The following is a 19,662-nucleotide window of genomic DNA, read 5'->3' as shown; positions in this document are numbered from 1 at the left end:
GAGATAATTTTGTTATGTTACTATTATTATAACACTTTCTAAGATTTTTTTTCTTCTTCATGAGAGCACATCAGGTTTAGCCTCTGGGCACAGACCATACTGCAGGCTAGACCCGATGTCTAGTAGTTGAGCTACCTGGGACACAGTTCTTTAGAAAGCAATGATACACTTTCTGCATGGCTGCCTTCTTGCCTTTTTGAAGCTGTCCTTCCATTTGACGTAGATTTGTTAAAATGGCTGTCATTTTAGTGGTTAAATCTCCTCTTAAGCAAGTGAAAGTTTCTCTTCCTATGGTTGATGAGTCAAAACTACCAACACATATGCTATTGCAGTATAGAACATCTTGCTCATTGACATAAACAGTGCAGCAAAATAAGGATCTTAATTCAAAAGACTGTAATAAAAGAAAATATACTATGAACTTTTTTTTTCCGTCTAGGAAGAGTGGTACAAAGTACTCGCTGTTGTTGGTGCCAGCAAGAGAAACCAGTGCAATTGAATAATCATTTCCTGCTTACCAGCAGCATGAAAGAAATGCCAGTGCAATATATGGCATCACTGACAAAGGTCAAGCAGCAGGAATGGAAGAGAAGACACCAAAGCAGGTAAAGGCCTCTCGGCACCGTGCGTTTCCCACCTACTCACAGCATTAACAACTGCCACAATAACCTCATCCGATAACTGCTTTTCATACGTAGCTATTGAACCATAATGCGTCTTTAGTAAAAGACAACGATAAGAAAGATCGTCTTGAGAAGTGAAGACGGGTTTTGCCAGCATGAGTTCTGCAAAGCAAACCATGACAGCAGACGCAGGGTGCTGATGCAAGGGACTCAGGCCGAGCCACTACCCCAACGCCAGACGTGGAAGCACAGCGCCTATGGGAAACCCGCCCCGAGCTCGCTGCTCCGCCACCAGCCCGCCGCTCACCCGGGAGGACGCGGCGGTGCGAACAGGACGCACCTCGCGGGGCACTGCCCGGCGGACAGCCCCAGCGGGCGGCTCCCGGCCCCGGGACAGCAGGCACCTGGCGCACCCACCGCCCCGCTGCCGGGAAGGGCTTCCCCTGCCCGCCTCCCTCCCAGCCGCCGCCACGGCTCTCCAACACCCCTCGAGGGCACACGGGGCAAGCAGCGAGAGGGGCACAGCGCCAGGCCCAGCCCGACCTGGCCGCCCCACACCGGGCCGCGTGTGGGCTGCCTCACCTGGGGGCTGTCTTCCAGCGTCTCCTCGATGGGGAGCTTGTCGATGCCGGGCATGGCGGCGGCCGCGCTGACTCCGCCACTGCCGCAGCTCCAGCGCCCGCCGAGCCCCCCCCGGCCCTAGCCACAACACTGCCGCCCCCGCCCGCTGCGCGACGGATGTCCCGCCCCCCCGCTCGGCCTCTCTATTGGCTGTCCCACCCAGCCTGCCGGCTCCTTATTGGTGCGCGGCCCCATCTGTTTGGCCTCACCCGCGCTCGGGGCTGTTGGCGCTGGGCAGTGAGTCGCGCTTTTGCGTGGGCGCGCGGCGCTGCTGCTCCGCTCCCGCCGCCCCTCCCCGCTCCCCTCAGAGCAGAGAGGCGCGGTCGCGTGGGGCGCCGTGCGCCCCGTCCCGTGCCCTGTGAAAGCGAGGAGCGGACAAGGGCGGCCCCGGGCAGCGCGGGGAGGGGGTGCGGGCGGGGGCTCCGCGCTGGGGGGTCTGTCCGGCGCCGGTTGCCGGGCGAAGCCGCTGCGGAAAGGGGAGAAAGCTTGCTCCGTGTCACAGCTCCCTGCGCCCTCCTCGCCTTGTCCGTTCTGGTGCCGCAGTCTTCTCAGGACAGTTGTCTTGGGGACGGACCCACAGTGAGACTAACTGTGGTGATCCCGCCGTGACAGAAGCGTCCTTTGCGCTCTGCTGTCACCTGCAGCATCCCTTTGGCGAAGTCTTCTCTTATCCCTGTCATATTTTTTCCCCGCCACCCACCAGGGGTTTTATCAAGGCGGTATTTCTATCTCTGGCTACTCGGTATTTTTTGTTACCAAATAATAGCTTCAGAAGGACCAGGTGAGCCAAGCTCGGGTCTTGAAAACCAGAAATGTTGGTGACCACATTTTTTTCCCTTCAGAAGCAAGAGTATAATCAGTTCTAATTACAGAACTGATAATACTAGGCTAGATTCCTTCTTTTCTTAGACTAGTTAAGTTTGCTGCTATAGGGTGGTGGCCAGTTCTAAAGATTAAAACTACTGGGAGGGCTCACTGGAATTGGAGCAGGTCATTGTGCACTGTTTAAAAAATAGCATATTCCTGAATATGCTGTGATAATGTTTTGACCGAAGTTACTGTACTTAACATTATTCCTGCACATTAAGCAATTCATATTTTAAGAATACATCCTTCAGGAGGCACTGAGTATGTACAAATTGCTCATCAAGAATATCTGTCTAAATTTCCATTAATTTAAAACCAGATTAAAACATACCATGTGTCAAACAAGAGGCTGCATGAAGTTCTCTCAAAACTAATGAAAGTAAAACCAAGTTGTACATGTTTGAAATTGAAAACTGGTTCAACCCTGAAACTATTTGATGATACTTAATTTCTGCATTTTAATAGATGATTTGTAACTTTTTAGATAGGCTTATTTTTATGGTTAAAAAAAAAAAAGAAAAGAAGAGGCTGTTTCTTTGCTGTTTTTCCTTTTTGGGGCCAAGTGAACTTAGTATAAAACCAGATTAGAAAGTACACAAAGTCATCTAGCAGAGCAAACGATTAACTCTTGTGCAGTATTGCTATAGACACCTTTCTTTATGTTGTATCAGATCATGTTTTACATTTAAAAGCAGGAAAAGGCTGGTATTAAATTACAAAACAATTAAAGGACACGGGGGTGGGGGGTGTTTGGTTTAGGTTTGGGTTTTTTTGTAGGCAGTGGTGAGGAAAGTTACAACTCGGTTCAGTCACACCACTTCTCTCTTTCCCTGCCCTATAAGAGTAATAATACAGAGTTATCGTACCACGTATTTTAAAGACTAAGTCTTGTATCTGAAATTATTACGTGAGAGAGCACTAGCATGGGTCCATGACCTATATATACATGCATAGCTTTCTGGTTTTGAGATAGCTAACTTGTAAGTTTGAGTGGTGTTCTCTAAGAAATGCTCTTTTGTTCTACAAGATGCATTTCTCTAGCAGAATTGAGGAAGGTAGTAACTTTAAACAGAATTGGGTTTAGTTAGCTTTGTATATTTACAGCTGTGACAGGGGAAAAAAACCCCAAACATTTCTTTGGCTGCGATGAATAGAGAACAGCTCGCTGAGAATTAATGGTTTTGTAGAAGAAAAAACAAAACACTAACAAATATTTTTAATATGTAGAAATGTGCTTTGGTGTCTCAGCTGGCACATAACATAAAAATGAGTCTTGTTTCTGGTGATCTTCACTATTCAGTTTGGCTTAGTAGCAAGACGGGGACCTTTGTAATATTTCCGTAGTATACTAGGGCTTCCCTGAATTAGTAGTCACCTTTGTCAATAGATCCGTTATGTTGAAGCATTCTGTAAGATATTACTAGTTGTTCTCACCTTTCATATACTTTTTTTAAACAAATGTTTAAAGGCATCCAAAAGTTTTGAGATACAAATTTGACAGCAACAGGTGAGACTTGATAGTAATGAACTGAAGAATTCCTCTGAACCCTCTAAGAAGTGTGGTTTTAGTGTCACACTTTTTCAGCATCGTAGGATTTTTGTTACTGTGTGATGTATTTATTTGTTTGTGGGGTTGGATTTGTGGGGTTGGGTGGTTTCCTTAGGGGGTGGTTTTGTTTTTTCATCTTTCTTTCTGCAAAATACGAAGAGGCCTTGAAAATGTGGGGGACTAACACTTGGCACTATGTAAACAGGGAGAAGAGCAGCCAAGGGCTCTTTAGTGGATTCCAGATATGTCTCCTAATGGAAAGAACATTTTGCTTCTGCTGCAGGGTGAAGGTAGCTGCCTGGATAAGGTAGGCTTTATTTGCATCTTACCTGCTGTTTAACATACTGTTTCTAAGACTGTTGCTAGTGCCACCCTCGGATTTACCTTGAATTTCTCTGTGCTCACTTTATCTGCCTGGGTAAAAATAGCTTTTACTTCAGCCAAGAAATACCTATCTGCTTTTAGTCATGTTTTGTGAAAACTGGGATTAACCATTTTGAGGTATTCTTGCCTAAAAACCCTTCTGAGTATTGAAGTTGGCTTTGAATATAATCTCTGTTACTCATTTTCAAAAGATATTTGAAAGGGAGAATATCTGAGGTGGTGAAATACTAGGGCGGCAGGGTAAAGAAGCTGTTGGAAAGGAGATGAAAGGCAACTTTCTTGAGCGTGGTAAGTAATCATGAAAGATTGTATGTATCCTTTACACCCTTTTAAAAAGCTGAAAATATTGCACAGGCCACTGTGAAAGGTGACCTGGCAGTGGAGAAGCAATGTGTGAGAACAGCAAAAGATAGCAGCAGTGAGCATAGGGGTTTCAGACCCCAAGAACTCTTGGTGTGGTCTCTTCATACTCTGCTATAAACAGAGTCTTTAGAGGCTTCACATCTCTAAAGAACAAGAGCTTCACCTGCTTAATCAGATGAACTCTTCTGTCCCTTGGCAAAAAAAACCAGTGGTGCAACATCTGAAAGAGAGATTAGTTTGCTGTGTCATCAAGTATGTGATGCTGTAAGAGGATTGGATTTGCATATCCAAAGAGCACTGATTTCTCCTATTATTGATTACTTAGGATTTCAACTTAATGTTTGTTGTGTTGCTCTAATTGCCCCTACAACAGTATTTCTAGGTATTTTCATATGGGTTGCAAAGGAAGTATTGATCATACCTAATGGGCCAAAACAATGAAATACAGTTTCTGAATGAAGGCTCAAGGCCTATTTACACTCTCAGTGGGAATTCCTGGAAATTTCACCTGGTTCTTTACTACCAGGTGTTCTCGGATCTAAAACTTTACATTTTCTGCACTGTGGAAAATATATTTTCATCCTGATTTCTTACAGAAAGTTTTGGTGACTGTTTATCTTGATAACAAATAGATTTCTTCTACAACTAAGCATGCTTCTCTTCAAGGAAAGCTGGCAGCTTTTGAATGCTAGACCTTCAGCCAGACTTGCTAGTAGATTTCTCTCGGCATAAATGTTGTTTTAGAATCATAGAATGGTTTGTGTTGGAAGAGCTCCTTAAAGATCATCTAATTCCAGCTCCACTTTGGGACATTTTTCACTGGATGAGGTTACTCAAAGCCCCATCCAACCTGAGCTTGAACACTTTGAGGGATAGAATTGAGTTTTGGTGTAATGCAGACTGATCTTTAGAAGAACTTTTCTGGTGGATTTTTTTATGAACTGTTGTGTAGAGCTGCGTTAGCATTGTAAAGCTCGTAGATAAAGGGTATTTCAATGTCACTGAATTGCTCAGAAATGGGAGTATAATGTGAGCATCTATCTTGTGGCCTTCTGAGTTGATACTTCCTGTTCTACATGCGGTTGCAGCCACGAACCCTGTTTAAAAAGAGGAGTGTTGATATGTTTCAGTGACTGTGTTGCAGTCTCCAGGTCTGACTAAATTCACCAATAAGCAAATGAATGTAATATTATTTTAATAATAACACATTTCTTGGCACTGCTGAAGGAACTTAAGATCTGGCAAGCCCTAACACCAGATGGCAGTCAGTGTTGGTAAATGTCTGACCTTGCCCAGCAAATGAGTTAACTGGGTTTGGTGTAGTTTATGAAAATTCTTTCTGAGAGCTATCAGGGTCTGTTTTCCCTGAAAAGGCATTAAAAACCTCTGAAAGAATTACTGTTTCAAACTGGGAGTTAAAAGCAGATTACCCTGAAAAATTCTTTTTCCATAAAAAAATAATAATAATTTAAAAAATGTATAATACTTGCTTAACTTAATGGTTAGTTTTGCCTCTCATATATGTCTCTCTTACTACATATGCCTGCCTTTATTGATAGTTCTTGACAGCTTCTTGAAGAGAATACCTGTGAAGGTATTTGCCAGTGCTGGGCTTGAAGTGTGTGGTAATCTGAGTCTCAGGTGTGTGGCTCAGGTTAAATTCATTCATATTCATCCAGGAGAATAAATATTTTCTGGAATGTGTTTTGTATCAGTGCTTGTGTTGGGGTTTTAAGTTCTTAAAAAATCAGTGGGCTGTATTTGGAAACTATTTATATTATAATCATGACGATTTTCAATTTTTTTGTATTATCAAAGTTACTATCTGTTAGTTTCTGGATTCAAGAGGCTATCAGTTCAGCAGAGGAGATGTATTGTTTTCTTTTTGACTTAATGTCAAATTTAAAAACAAAACAAAAAACCCTGGTGTCCATGTAGAGACTATAGAGGCAGAAAACTGATCTACCAGTCACCGCTTTGCATTGTCTCTTTAGTGCTCTCTGGACCTGGTGTGGAGTCTGAGTATTCAAAATACCTGCCTGCAGTAAAGAAAGGGAGTCCTATTGCTTTGTCAAGGTTATGGGTTGCTGTGTTGGGAACAGCTGTACTGAAACAGAAAGGGCTGCAAAGCCCTTGCTTAAGACTGCTTCCCACTGACCTCCAGCTCCCCACATGTTCCAGCAAACAGCGGTTTCATACATAGGTCCTTATGGCCTTTTTGTACACCTGCACTTCCTGGTTGCTGAGGCTGGTAAATGCTGGTTGGAGCTCAGCTGGTAGGTGGTCACTGCAGTTATATTGATGCCACTTCAGTATCTCTTGGTACGTGCTACGAAGGTGTCCCTGGTGAGATCACTTGTGAATTGTCACCCTTTTTGATAGTTTGGTTTGACGACAATCTCACTGCACAGCACACAATCAGTCCAGTAAGTCAACACTCTTCATCTTGAACATCTTTCTGATATAAAGCCACATATGGATTGCTTTTTTCTCTGTAGAATTTCCCACAGCACATTGTCAATTCTAGACCATGCCATTTCCTTAGCAATTGTCCTGCTTCTGTCTTTTCCTAAAGATTAGTCTTGGGTTGTTTACAGTGTACAGAAAATCAAAGTGAAGGTACTGCTTATTTCCTTAGCCATGTGAATGTGACTGATTACACAGAACAAACGACTCTGAGAAAATGGTAAAACAAGAAACAGAGGGCCATAATTTTGCTCTAAAAGCGCACACTTCTACATCATGTGCTCCAAATTAAAAGTTTTATTTGAGAGGTAACTTTTGCATCTTGAAATTAAAATAGTTTTCATTTTTGCATGTTACAAAATAAAGCTTTGTCCAAAATAAGATAATGGAGGAATATCTTCAGAGATGGTTTGCTTGACGAAAAGCTGATTTTGAACATGTGACATGTAAACTGCTGTGGTTGACAGAGGAGCTTGGATATGTTTTAGTCGGTACTTTCTTTATAATGACTGAAATCAGATTTCTGTTTTCCAATTTCGAACCTCATTACAAAACCTTTACCTTCTTTCTCCCCCTTCCTCATGATTTTTAGTCATTTTAAGTGTGCACTCAGTAGGATTTAAATACATTTTTATTGGTTATAAATGTGCAAGAAGGGAGGAATACCTAGCAGTTACAAGAGGTTTTAAAATCAGTAGATTTGAGCGTACTGCTTCTATTACTGTATGTTTTGGTTTTATGTGGTAAAGAACGACCAGGAAATTTCACATATGGTATGTTTTAAAAAAGCTGCAACAAAGTTATTTTAATAAGAAAAATGAATGCATGAATTATTTAAAATAGTTGGTGCAACTATTAACTGTTAACTAATCCAGGCACTTGGAAGGCAATTACACTGAGCTTTGACAACATTCCCAACCCACTGCATGGAGCCTTATGCCAAAAGCTATTGTTGTTTTATTGACCACGTTCACCATTACATATGCATATGAAAAACCAGAGGCATTTTCATCGGGATTACCCTAATAGCATTAAGAGATTATTTTTTAAATTTCCTTGGAAGGAAATTCACTTAAATGAGATTACTTATTACTTGACTGGTTTCCTATCACGCTGCTGTGTTTAGGTAAGGGGAGTCCATTAGAGTATAAAGTTTTTTTTAAAAACTGATTTTATACATTAATGATTTCAAATAAAAGAGAAGTACTATATTTGTGCACAGCTTCTTTTGGGAAAGTTAAGTCGATGCTCTGGTTAGGAGAGATAACACTTTCTGTCCCTCTTGGTGGCCCCCCAGTGTCACCATTAGTTGCTAATTACTTGCAAACAAATAAACAATTAACTGCTCGTGCCTTTCGGTGGCAGAGTTTGCATTGACATGCTAAAACTTTCTAATAAAAGATTGGAATTAATGACGTTGCAAATCCAACCCCCTTCTCAGCATAGCTATAAGGAGGGCTGGTGGAGAAATGCAAGTACAGTATACCTGCTGTGCTGGCTGAAGGTGAAGGCATGGCGAGCACCTCGCTGTGTGCTGCTAACACAGCCGCCTCTCCGAACCTTCGGAAAGGGTCTGGTTTTGGAGAAAATAAACCCACACAGTGCTCGTTTTCCATTGAAAGTATTCTGGGACTGGAGCAGAAAAAAGATGGCATTCCAGCTGTGAAACCTCATAGACCATGGATGGATGCATGCACCAACCTGGGTAAGTCAGCACTCTCTCAAGCTTTTACTACCTTGTAAATGTATATCTTGTCATGTTTCTACTAAAAACCATTAAACTGAGGCTCTTGTTTGCTTGCTTTTTCTAGTTTTAGGTGATGACAGTAATCCCCGTCTGCAAATCCCTGTTGTTTGCTGTGAAAATCCATTATTTCGTGCTAACAGTAATCCAATGCAAGAGGAGAAAGTTCTGAAGTGTGAAAAATATTTTTCAGTCACTGAAAGGCTTTCTTTCAAACGGGAATTGAGCTGGTACAGGGGTAGAAGACCAAGAACTGCGTTCACTAGAAACCAGGTAGGGATTTTCTCAGTATGTAATAAGTGAATAACAATGTAGTTCAGTAAAACGCTCGTAGAAGGCTATAACAGCTGCCTAATTCAGTATGATGTACCTCTGCAAGGAGAAATGCGATCAGGAACTAGTGTAAATTAACAGTAATGTTGATTTCAGGAGACCTGTCTCTATGCATGGAACCAGAATTGTGCAAACATTGCTGGGAAGCCTCCTGTTAAACAAACTAAACTGGTTTTTGTATTTATTTTCTCTATTACTGCTATGAATGTAGTGATAACTATTCAATGAGTGTGTTTTAATCTCCTCAGATTGAAGCCTTGGAAAATGTTTTCAAAATGAACTCCTACCCTGGCATTGACATTAGAGAAGAGCTGGCTCGCAAGTTAGATTTAGATGAAGACAGGATCCAGGTAATTAAAAATTTATTTGAACTTTTCTGTAATTCTGTCTACTCTTTTATTATAGAAATAAGTCATCTGAGAGCAGTAGCAATGATTTTAATAATCTTCATTTAAAACAATGTGCATCTATACATGTGGTATGCCTTCAGGGATTTGTGAAACGGAAGCCATGGAATTACTTCAGAAATCTTAAACCTTCTTCCTCAGTGTTGGTGAGGTTTTAATCACTAATATTTCCATGATATCTGCTCTATTAATCTCTAGTTATCACGTGCAGAACCTGATCAGATGCTTCCACATTTTCAAATCTTGTTTATATTACACTTGTCACCACATTTGAAAAACAAAGTTGAAACAAATATTGAAATAATTTGTATGAATGTCTAAGTATTTTGTGAGACTATCAGAGCATACATATGTGAAACCAATGCTTGAGCCAATGTCTTCATCTGGCCAAAACCAAAATCTACGTGGGGATTTTAATTACTGATTTCCAGGTAGTTCAATGTAATAAGAAGCATATCATAAACATTAGAATTTGGGCCTCACCTTCATGTTTATTAAGCTTTTTATGTCAGTATTGTATTGGGGTTCATGGAAAGCTTGATGCTGTGATTAATTAAAAAGAAATAACACCTTAAGACTTGTGTGTGAATTCCGGACAGATGCTCAGGATCTTCCAGTGCCTGATTCAGTGCACTAGTTTGTAATACTAATTACAGCGAAGCTGGTCCTCACTTTCCGGTTAAGCTGGGGGGATTTTCTTTGTGTTAAAGTGACTGCAGGTAGCCACATCCCCTCATCTGCACCTTTAAAAATTGTATTGAACTTCCTAACTACTGTCATTACACAAAATACTGTGAAGTTGTGTGAATATCTTTAAGTTTCAAAGTTTATTGTGCTGAAGTGCTGTATTGCTGAAGAGCTGTGCCTTTTCTTTCAACCTTAGATCTGGTTCCAGAACCGTCGTGCAAAGCTGAAAAGATCACACCGGGAATCTCAGTTTCTAATGGTGAAAAACACTTTTACCTCCAGCCTGCTGGAGTAGAAAGAAGGATGGTTTGTTTTGCTATACATGTACAATACAACATGAAGAATTATTGGAGTTTTCATAGCTTGTATTAAGTAATTATGATAGATTAATTATGAATTATTATCTCAAGATTTCAAAGTTTATAATAATTTTCATTCAAATAAACTGTAAATACTTGAAGTATTATGATAATCTACTTTTTGTAGAAAAATGGAACTTTTCCTATATATTTTAGTCAGTATTTTCAGAAAGGTGTAGCTATTTCTGCAGTTTAAAAAAACCAAACTCTAGGTTGCACAAGATTTTCAGCTGATACAAGTTACTGCAGCTTAACTGAAGGTGACTTAACAAAACTTCATGGGTTTTAAAACAGTGTGTTTAAAGTCTGAAATATACAATATGCAAAACTGATGTTGCTACCTGAAACCTTGTACGTTACATTGGAGTTCAAATAGCTAATTTATAGAGTGTATGACAGTTTTCATAAAGAACATGGGTTTTAGAAAAAGTATCTCAAATGGGAGGGTGAGTATTCAACTGCCTGTTCAGCTTGAACAACTGGTTGGTTAAAAGAAGCTGAAAATTATAACTTTTCTAATATCCTATTTGAATTAATTTAAGCTATGTGCCTATTCAATACTCCAACTTGGTTATCTCTGCTCTTCAAAGTGTAAGTTAGGGATGTTGCCCTATTATCTATAAATGACAGAGCGCAGCATTTCACAGGATCAGATCCGTTGGGACCACACCAGATCTCCAGATCATTGCTGTTAATGTTGGGGCATTGAATTCACTTTTATCAAACAGTACATGAAAGTTAATTATCCTCATATTTGATATTCAGCATGAGGTTAATACGCTTAAGGAGATCCTTATAAAAAAACCCCAAAACAACTCTTTATGGCCATGATGTAGGAAAACATAAGTATTTATACAGTGTGAGAACATTACACTGTTCCTTGTTCAGCAGAGCTTTAAGCACTCGCTTCAAGTGCTGGTGTCCTTCAATGAAACTCCAGCCTGTGTTTCTTTCTAGAGATACATTTTACATGGGCCCAGCTATATATAGAAAAGATCACTTTGTGTTAGGCTGATGGTTCAGCAGAAACACTGATTTTAAATAACATTTCAATCTGTAAACCTGAAAAAACCCATAAATCCCAAAATTTTACACATAAAGCCTTGTTAATTGTATTTTCCCACTTGGGTGACTTGAAAAATTAGTTTTATTTTGAACCAAAACTGTATGAACAGTAGCAAAAAACTGAACTGAATAATTTTATCTGATTAAATAAAAAAAGAACACAGGGAAAAATTCTGAAAACTGGGGAGAAGAAGTTACATGAGTGCTTATGACATTCAAATTGATTTTTACAATTGCTTATGACATTCAAATTGGTTTTATCTGATTCAGAGTATAGATTTCAGACTAACTGTCCCATGTTGAAGGCATGCCTAGCCACTGAGTTGTCATGTTAGTTTTCAGATTTCTTGTGGAAACAGTTTTATACAAAGTACTTTGATATTCACTCTAGGAAGAATTTGAGCCAAAATCCTCAATCTGTATACCTTAGCCACCAGGCACATTCACAGTCAGCCTACTCAGCTTCTACGAGGCCAGTTAGGACACTGAGGACATAGAAATCAACCTATCATTGGTAATAACAGCTAAATGGAAGGGGGGGGAGGAAATAATCCGTAGATTCTTTTAGTGTTTTAGTAGTACACATACACTTAGAGTGTTCTTTGCTTGCACTTTCTTGTTTAACAGTAATAAAATGACAACAGACTGGTTTGCTTTGGGTTGGGGTTTTTTTGGGGGGGTTTTCTTTGTTTTTCCTGGCATGTTACTTTTACTGCAGTGTAGTCTCTAGAAGAGGTAGGTATTAAAATCTTAAAGACCCGTCTCTACTGCTTCCAGATAGTTTTTGATTCGTATCTCTCTTCTTACATGCTCTGCTTTTCCTTCAGTTTGTACTCTTTCTTGGGACACATCTATACATTCCAGTTGTTATAATGGCTGATTCAATGTCGCTTTGCTGAATGTTTGCAAGGTATTGCAAAATGCAGTTTAGGATTTTACAAGGTAACCTTGTACCTGTTATGAATAAACCAAATGTTGCTCTTCCTTTCTCGATGCTTGTATCCATGATACCTGTTGTCCTATAGAATTAAAGGTAAGTTTGAGAAAAAGGGTGATAGAAAAAAATGGTATGTAGTCTTGTATTAGGAAAAGCTAAAGGGAAGGGTGATCTGACTTCAGACCTTAGTTGGTATTTTGGAGATTTATTTAAATAAAAACCATTTCTATATTTTCTGAAAAGTATTCCTGAAAAGTTGCATTGCTTTAGAACCAAACTACAGGTATTTGCCCTTTTGTCTTTAACTTCATGGGCTTATTGCCTTCATTTTTATAGAATCCTTAAAACTTCTAATTGTTTGACTTTGCTCATGGAAATCCTATATCGATGTGAAAATAACAAACTTTTATCCAATATTGAAATGTTAATTATTCATCCTTTGTTGGATTCAGGAAATAACATTACTGAGTTTCTGTTGTATTCTGCAGTCAGAAATACTTTAGAGAATGTTCACAAATAAAGCAATTTAAATGGAGCCAAATCCATTAGGAATAGTTTTTAGAGAAACTAGAATCTCAATTCAGATACCTACCTGATCTGGTAAAGACAATATTGGGAATGACTGAGTTCTGTTTTGTTTTTCTTCTCACCTCAAAACATATATTGCCCATAGCTTAACCTTATTGTAGGTAATTTGAAACTATTGTCTACTTTACTGCTGGAAACAAGGTTTCCAGCAGCAACAGATTAGACTAATCTGTACAGATTGGTGCCTAAGAACCTTACTCTATTATCTGGCAAATACCTAAATACACCTAATGTCTCTTATAATGGAACTGGTCTCAAGTGTCGGAAGCCTGACAGAGCAATTTAAGCGGAGTAGAATAGTAGCAGAATAATAATAGCACCAGCCCTGGTATCCAGCTCTCAATTAGCAACTGTTACCAGAAGAATGATTGGTGTAAAATACTAAAAGTGTTGCACACAGTGCTGAGGGGCAAAAGGTTTAATAGCATAATTGCATTATTTGCTTCATCTTGGCTTAGCTTGTTCTTCCTGAAGTAAATGCATCAACAAGTTAACCTCTAACCTTACATTTATACCTGCTTGGACCAGCATGGGTTTAAATTGTGGCCATTACTTTCTCAAATACAGCTGTTTGTTTGTTTTTAATTTTCCATCTTAAAAGATGTTAGGCTGGACTTCACAGGATTTTCTATTCTTGTACTTCCTGATAATATGCAGCTTTATGGGCTAGCTTGGTAGCAGACATAATACTCAATGTTATCTGTCCGGGCACAGCCAGTCCACATAACAATAGTGGATGGGACTACAGCAGGAAGAGGCCACCATGCATGCTGAACTCTGGTCCCACTCCAATTTTGCATACTTTGCTTTGCAATGTTTCTGTCTATATCTATCCTTCAGAACTGTGATCAGAAAAGTCTCAGTCTTCCTGGTTTCTATTCAGACTTAAGCTTTGTGAAGCCACAACCTCCTTCCCTTCCAGCCATGTTGCCTTTTGTTGGCTCCAGTAATCATTTGACCCTGTGATAAGCTGATAAATTTATTAGGATGGTGAAAAACAGTTCTAGCAAATAAACCTGGCTAGTTGTAAGACTTCTCACTCTTACTATTGGCAAGCTGTTATGTCAACATCCATCATCCATCAACAGCTGCAATTTGGGCTAGAGTCAGTTTGATAATGGGCTTCTGTCATTGACTGTAATGGCATTTACACATTCTAGTAGTGCTTTCCTGAAACAGGTCCTGTGCCTGTGATGCTAACCGGGATGCTGCAACTCAGCAGGTTTAAGTTGATGCTCTTTTAATTAGTGTGTCTACCTTAAAAACAACTTTCTAACCACAAACTCCAGTGATGCCCAATGCTGTCTAAAAAAGGTGAACTATGCTCATGGTGTAAAAGCAGATTCAAATTAATTTATACCAAAGAGCCAGTGCTTCCAAAGTTCCATTGTAGTGTTATTACTTGCAGCCCACACAAAAGTGTAGTTTAAGACTTAGTCTTTAAATTACCAATGTTTACAGTGAAAGCCCAGATTTAGAACACCATGCATTAAAGTCATTTAAAACTTTGAATATGCAATTACTTAATTTATCCAGTCTGTGCATAAAAATAGCAAGCTCTAGCACACCAGCAAACTGTATGTTATAATTTTCTTGGTATGTGTGGGTGCATGTACATTTTCCTAGTTGCTCAAAGTTTTGTGTTGAAAATGCTTCTAAAGCAACAAAACCCAGGTCTTTTTATAGTTGTATGGGAGAAGATCAGTGCTGTGCTCATAACATTATTATAAGGAAATGTGGCTTTAAAAATCATCCAGCATTTATGGGACTGGATTTAACAAGACTTGCACTGTAGTAGCGTAAAATCATTAGCAAACGTTTTCCATTTACCTAATATGAAATTAAGCTAATTTTAAACACTTAACTCCCAGGGTTAACTGGAAATCATGAAATCAAAGCTTTTTAGAAACTGGTTGCAAAATAACTTTTTGTTGTTCTTGGTTTTATTCCTTGGGATTCCCTTAGTTTACCTGTCAGTTGTTAGGTTGATGCTTTTTGTCCCTTCATCATAAAGGAATTAATGTTACATAATTGGATGGGAAATATATTTTGTTTTCAAAAATACTTTTGAACAATGGTGATTGACCTAAATTATTATTTCATGTCCTGTTATTCCTGACTCAAGATCATATTCTGTTACTTTTATTAGCGCTCTTTAGAACATCTCATATACCTTTTTGACAATGGGACAGTAAAAAGACAAAGTAGTAATGATCATTATAAGGGAGTTGGGGCTGTTTAGCATCTAGGCAAGGGGGCAGGATCCCATCTGATTGCATTATAAAGGAAGTTCCCGTGGCAATAATGGGCAAACAGGGTTGTTAGTGAGGGAGAGGAATCTAGGGCTGTAGAAGAGGCAACTGTTCTAGATTCCTTTGCTGAGGAATAGTCCCTTGACTTGCATGGCATGAGCGGGAAAGGTTAGACAGAAAATGTGGAAGACCGGTTGTTATATTTTTGGCACCCAAAATGGTACTGGTGTGGGCCAGCAGTATTTTCTTAGACCAAATCAGGAGAATCTCAGAAAGTATGAAGTGATATGTTGAACATTAGCATTGCAGTTTGGCTTGCTTAGTTTGACTAGCAAAATAGAAAGCTAATCATATATTTGTTGAGTTAAGAAGCAGCCATAAATTGAATGCCTTCTAATACCTCTTTTTGCAAGATGCTGTTTATTAGCAATGAGGTAAGAATATGATCAGAAATGTTTAGGGATACACAGGCTTTGGTGTAGTTATGGCTTGGGATCTTGTAAGGATCTGTATGTGTCTGGATTTGGAGGGAAATACACATTCCTTCTTTTTGGATTTACAGTCTAAGGTTTGTGTTTTCCTAGCTCCTAAACCAGGTTTTCATCTGCCACTGTGGTGGCTGGAGAGCCCAATGAGTGTTGACTGTCACTCTTCTCTTTAACCTCGTGCAATTTGGAGCAAAAGGACAAAAGTTAGCTGGTGGTATACAATAGTTCTTTTCATTAAAAGTTATCTACATTATTAGTTTTATTATTAATCATTATAAAATTTTGGGAATTTTCTGATTTAAAATTGCATATATAGCATGTGTTTCAAGCTCGTTATTTCACTGTGATCTTAAAAAAAGAAATTAATGTGAAACCTTGGCATGAACTTACTGTACCTTGTTTTTCTCTAGTCCATTCTTGCTCTTTTAACACTGTTTTATTTATTAAATGAAAATCAATATATATCTTTTAACGCTAGATTTCACACTCCTAATATTTAGAATTGTATTGCATCCCTAATAATAATACTCCTAAATATCTTGGAATTCTCTTTATATTAATGACCATATTAAGGAAATTAAGAAGGTAGCAGATAAGATATTCTGCACTTAAGACTGCTGGCTGTATATTAGCTGCATCTTAAACACTTGGCTTTTTCATATTAAATCAGACTTCAAATTAATAAATCTTGAAACAGTGCTAAGAGTCTGTATATGAAATGCCTACAAAAATGCTGGGCTGCTTTTGCCCTCTTGTGGCTAGATTTTATAATTACAACGTCTACATGTTTAAGGTTTAGGAAAACCTGCAGTCATGAGTTAGGCTGTGGGTGGGCAAAATGCCTGCAGGTGTAACTGCCTATTTGAATTGTTGTACAGACTTTATGACCAAATTTATGTTGTATATGCATAGAAATGTTTGACGTTGGGTCTGATTTTCAAAAGTTCTTCGTGGTCAATATTGAATCTAGTGAAAATTGGTGGGTGCTCAACATTTTTGGCAGTCTGAACATTTACTAATAATTAGCTGTATCAGTTTTGGGCAGCCAACCTTTGAAAATCTTGCCTCTGAATTAACTTAGGCTGCTTTCATGAATACATGTGTAGGCTGCCCAACATAGTCAATTTATGGCAGCAGAATCTTTTTACATTCCAGAAAGCATTTGACAAAGTAGACAGTAATTCTTAAAGACCCTCTCCTTTTTATGTAAAACTTAGAATGACTTCTGGTGCAACATCTACTAACATAATTCATCTGTGATAATAAAGACAATGTTGACAATGCAAACGTTTGCCATGCAGAAACACTTATTACCACCAGACTCCATTTATCATTGTTTTATCACATTAGAAGGAGAAGAAATGACTTTGTGCTGTTTAAATACTGTGCATTTCTTAATTATTTCTCTTGCATTTCAAAGTGTTCAGTCAGGATGAAGTATTAAAAAATGTGACAGTATCAACTAAAATTTCTTTCTTGATTCAAATGTTTCCAAGTTACCAGATAGATAGTTGGATATGAGGCATACATTGAAGGGCAATTCTCTCACTTGGAACAGCATCTTATTCTGTGCTATAGGATGTGCCTATCTGACAATATAAGTGCAAATTGCTTTAATCGATTTTGACAGAGAAAAAAGTCATAGGGAAGCATTCTGATGAGGCATCAGCATTGCCTTAGAATGCAGTTGGCTATGGTTAGCTGTTTCTGTGAAATGTAAGTTATGTGGAAAATCTCCTTTTCTTGTAGACATTCTTGTTTAAATGAGAAAATGGATCCACTCTTTCCCTTCTTTCCTCTGCAAACATATGGTCCTGGGCAACCAGTTTTATCATAAATGGGGGGGGTTTTTTGGTATTTTCAGTGATTGTTACTATTAGCATCTAATTGGAAACAAATCATAATTATCAATTGTAGCTTAGATTAACATGCATTGACTTTCTATGCGAGTATTAACAAATCTTGTTCACTGAGTTTGATCAGCCTATTATCTGCGTATTTATCTTACTCTTTGCAAAAATAAGCAGCTAACTCAATCCTGAGATCCAACTGCTTCATTCCTCAGGGACATTCCTCTCTTTTCTTAGCCCAGTCTTGTAGAATTACTGTGGATTCTTTTGTAAATCTCCTATAAAATATTTTCAAATTCTTCTCTGAAATATTGTTATGTATCCACCATATAAGCAATAATGACAATTTCCATATGCTTCAGCCTTCGTATTTTCTTTTGTTTGTGCATTTCCCTTAGTGGGAGTAGAATGAGGTGCTATTGACAAAGTGTTTTCCAATCCTCTTCCACAATGGTTTCACAAGAGTAGATTCTTTTTTTTCCCTTAATTCTTCCAGCCCTATTCCTATTGTTCTGTAGCTGTATCTGTTACTGGTGTCTCTATGCATTTTAATTACAAAAATCTTCAAAACATTTTCTTTACCCTTCATTACCCTTAGCTTTTGGCCTCAAATAACAAATGATGTCATCCTGAAGTGCTTGAGCAAATAGCTCTCCCTCAGTTAAATGGGAAAGGGTTTAAGGCAGGTTGTGCTCAGTGAGGGGTCCCTTAGCGTGCTGGGATTAATTTTGCAGACACTGCCACAGGATGCTGTTGCATTTCAGAACAGACTGTTAAATCAGGTTAGGGTTGTGCCTCCACCCCTCTCCCCGTGTTTCCCTGCAGCAGGAAAATGACAAGCTGTCTAAAGTATTGTGCTGTAGTAAGAAAGGGTTGAGACTAGAAGTGAAACTGAGAAACTTCTGTAAAAATGTTACTTTATTAACATTTCTAGCATTTATTCAGACTGCACTGTGGGGATCTTGCTTGGCATTTTTCATAGTTGCTAAGATCAAATGCCCATGTTGCAGAAAAATACTATTTTAAAATTGACATTAAAAATTATTCAGTTATTGCTAAAGAATAAAACATGCATAACTTCGGAGATGCAGTTTTTGGTTTGGCATATTTCTAGTTCAACAGAATCTTTGTTGAAAAATGACTCTTCCATGCAATTTTGAATTTTCTTTGCATCACAAATCTACTTCTCTCTAAAAGTGTAGTTTCATGTTACACCTAATCCAGTGTAACAGAAGATTGCTGCTGAAAGATGCAGTCCTGCCCTGCTCCCTCTTCCCTCTGAAACGACATGTGGCCACAGAGTGAGTCAATGCAGTGCACTTTTGGAGCAGGCAGGAGTGTGTTTGGTGGCACATCAATAAGTTGAATGATCTCTGAGAAGTGCCTGTTCCTTTATTATATTCATATGAATAAACAGATGCAAAACAAAACAGAAATACAGAGAATTGACATCTGACTGCAACTTTCTCTGCCAGCAGAACAAGCTGGCCTGTGTGCAATACAGAGAACTCTGCGGTCAGAGGAGTGGTAATATTATATGAAGATTTGCATCTGTGGATCACTGATAAATAGTTATTTTGACGGTCATCAGAGGTAATTTTCATATAATGACTGGTTTATTTCAGTCAGTTCCTTTTCACCATAACTTCCATCTGATGCTAACTTGAACCTTTAGGAATATAGCACTGAAACTTCCTTGGTCATTAAATGCAATTTCCTGTAGGAGACATTAAGTCATCCAGAAAGGTCACAAGATCATTCACTCCTCATTCACTCTGAACTCTACACGCCTCAAAACATCCCCAGATACCTGAAGATAGACTTGAGAAACATGACATAAAAAGTGAGCAGTGAGAAAAACTACTGCCAGTACACTACAGGAGGTTCTGTAAGCTCTAACTTAGTCCACACTACGGACTGGGTGCTCAATTTCAGGACTCGTTGCAAAGCATCTGGATATAGAAGTGGTGGCTGCCAGTGTCAAAGCAGAATTCATGCATCTAATTGCACTTTCAAGTCCCATCTGGACACAGCAGCAGCTACTCCAGAAGTGCCAATAAATGTTTGGAGAGAGCAGGA

General features: G+C 39.0%; 2 protein-coding genes across 5 annotated transcripts in view; one reads left to right on the top strand and one right to left on the bottom strand.

Moving 5' to 3' along the window:
• Positions 1 to 1,359, bottom strand: part of APPL1 (adaptor protein, phosphotyrosine interacting with PH domain and leucine zipper 1) — a 31,271-nt gene extending 29,912 nt beyond the window's left edge. The window contains exon 1 of one of the 2 annotated variants that reach the window (XM_030500843.2): positions 1,206 to 1,359. In XM_030500843.2, the coding sequence (XP_030356703.1) occupies positions 1,206 to 1,259 (54 nt within the window). In that variant the 5' untranslated portion in view covers positions 1,260 to 1,359. The remainder of the gene's footprint in view (positions 1 to 1,205) is intronic. The other variant, XM_030500844.1, reaches the window with a different exon arrangement.
• Positions 487 to 10,732, top strand: HESX1 (HESX homeobox 1). Of its 3 annotated transcripts, XM_030500846.1 has the most exons (6): positions 487 to 605; positions 3,866 to 3,967; positions 8,496 to 8,578; positions 8,685 to 8,890; positions 9,199 to 9,300; positions 10,241 to 10,732. In XM_030500846.1, exons 1-6 carry the CDS (start codon positions 526 to 528, stop codon positions 10,337 to 10,339), a joined length of 672 nt encoding a protein of 223 aa, XP_030356706.1. In that variant the 5' UTR covers positions 487 to 525; the 3' UTR covers positions 10,340 to 10,732. The 3 variants fall into 3 exon arrangements, with proteins under 3 accessions (XP_030356706.1, XP_030356705.1, XP_030356707.1); XM_030500845.1 differs by lacking the exon at positions 487 to 605 and having other exon boundaries at positions 3,462 to 3,967; XM_030500847.1 differs by lacking the exons at positions 487 to 605; positions 3,866 to 3,967 and having other exon boundaries at positions 8,075 to 8,578.
• Positions 10,733 to 19,662: the final 8,930 nt, after the last annotated feature.

This window comes from Strigops habroptila, chromosome 11, assembly GCF_004027225.2.
Source record: "Strigops habroptila isolate Jane chromosome 11, bStrHab1.2.pri, whole genome shotgun sequence".
Lineage (NCBI taxonomy): Eukaryota > Metazoa > Chordata > Aves > Psittaciformes > Psittacidae > Strigops > Strigops habroptila.
The sequence above is the reverse complement of the archived record's forward strand: the minus strand, read 5'-3'. Positions and strand labels throughout refer to the sequence as shown.

What these genes read in the sequence shown, in the direction of transcription:
- HESX1 (XM_030500845.1), top strand. Translation starts at nt 3,723, where the DNA reads ATGTATTTATTTGTTTGTGGGGTTGGATTTGTGGGGTTGGGTGGTTTC. An exon ending in AAGGTAGCTGCCTGGATAAG is followed by an intron (nt 3,968 to 8,495) that starts GTAGGCTTTATT and finishes TTCCATTGAAAG; the next exon opens with TATTCTGGGACTGGAGCAGA. An exon ending in TAGATGAAGACAGGATCCAG is followed by an intron (nt 9,301 to 10,240) that starts GTAATTAAAAAT and finishes TTTCAACCTTAG; the next exon opens with ATCTGGTTCCAGAACCGTCG.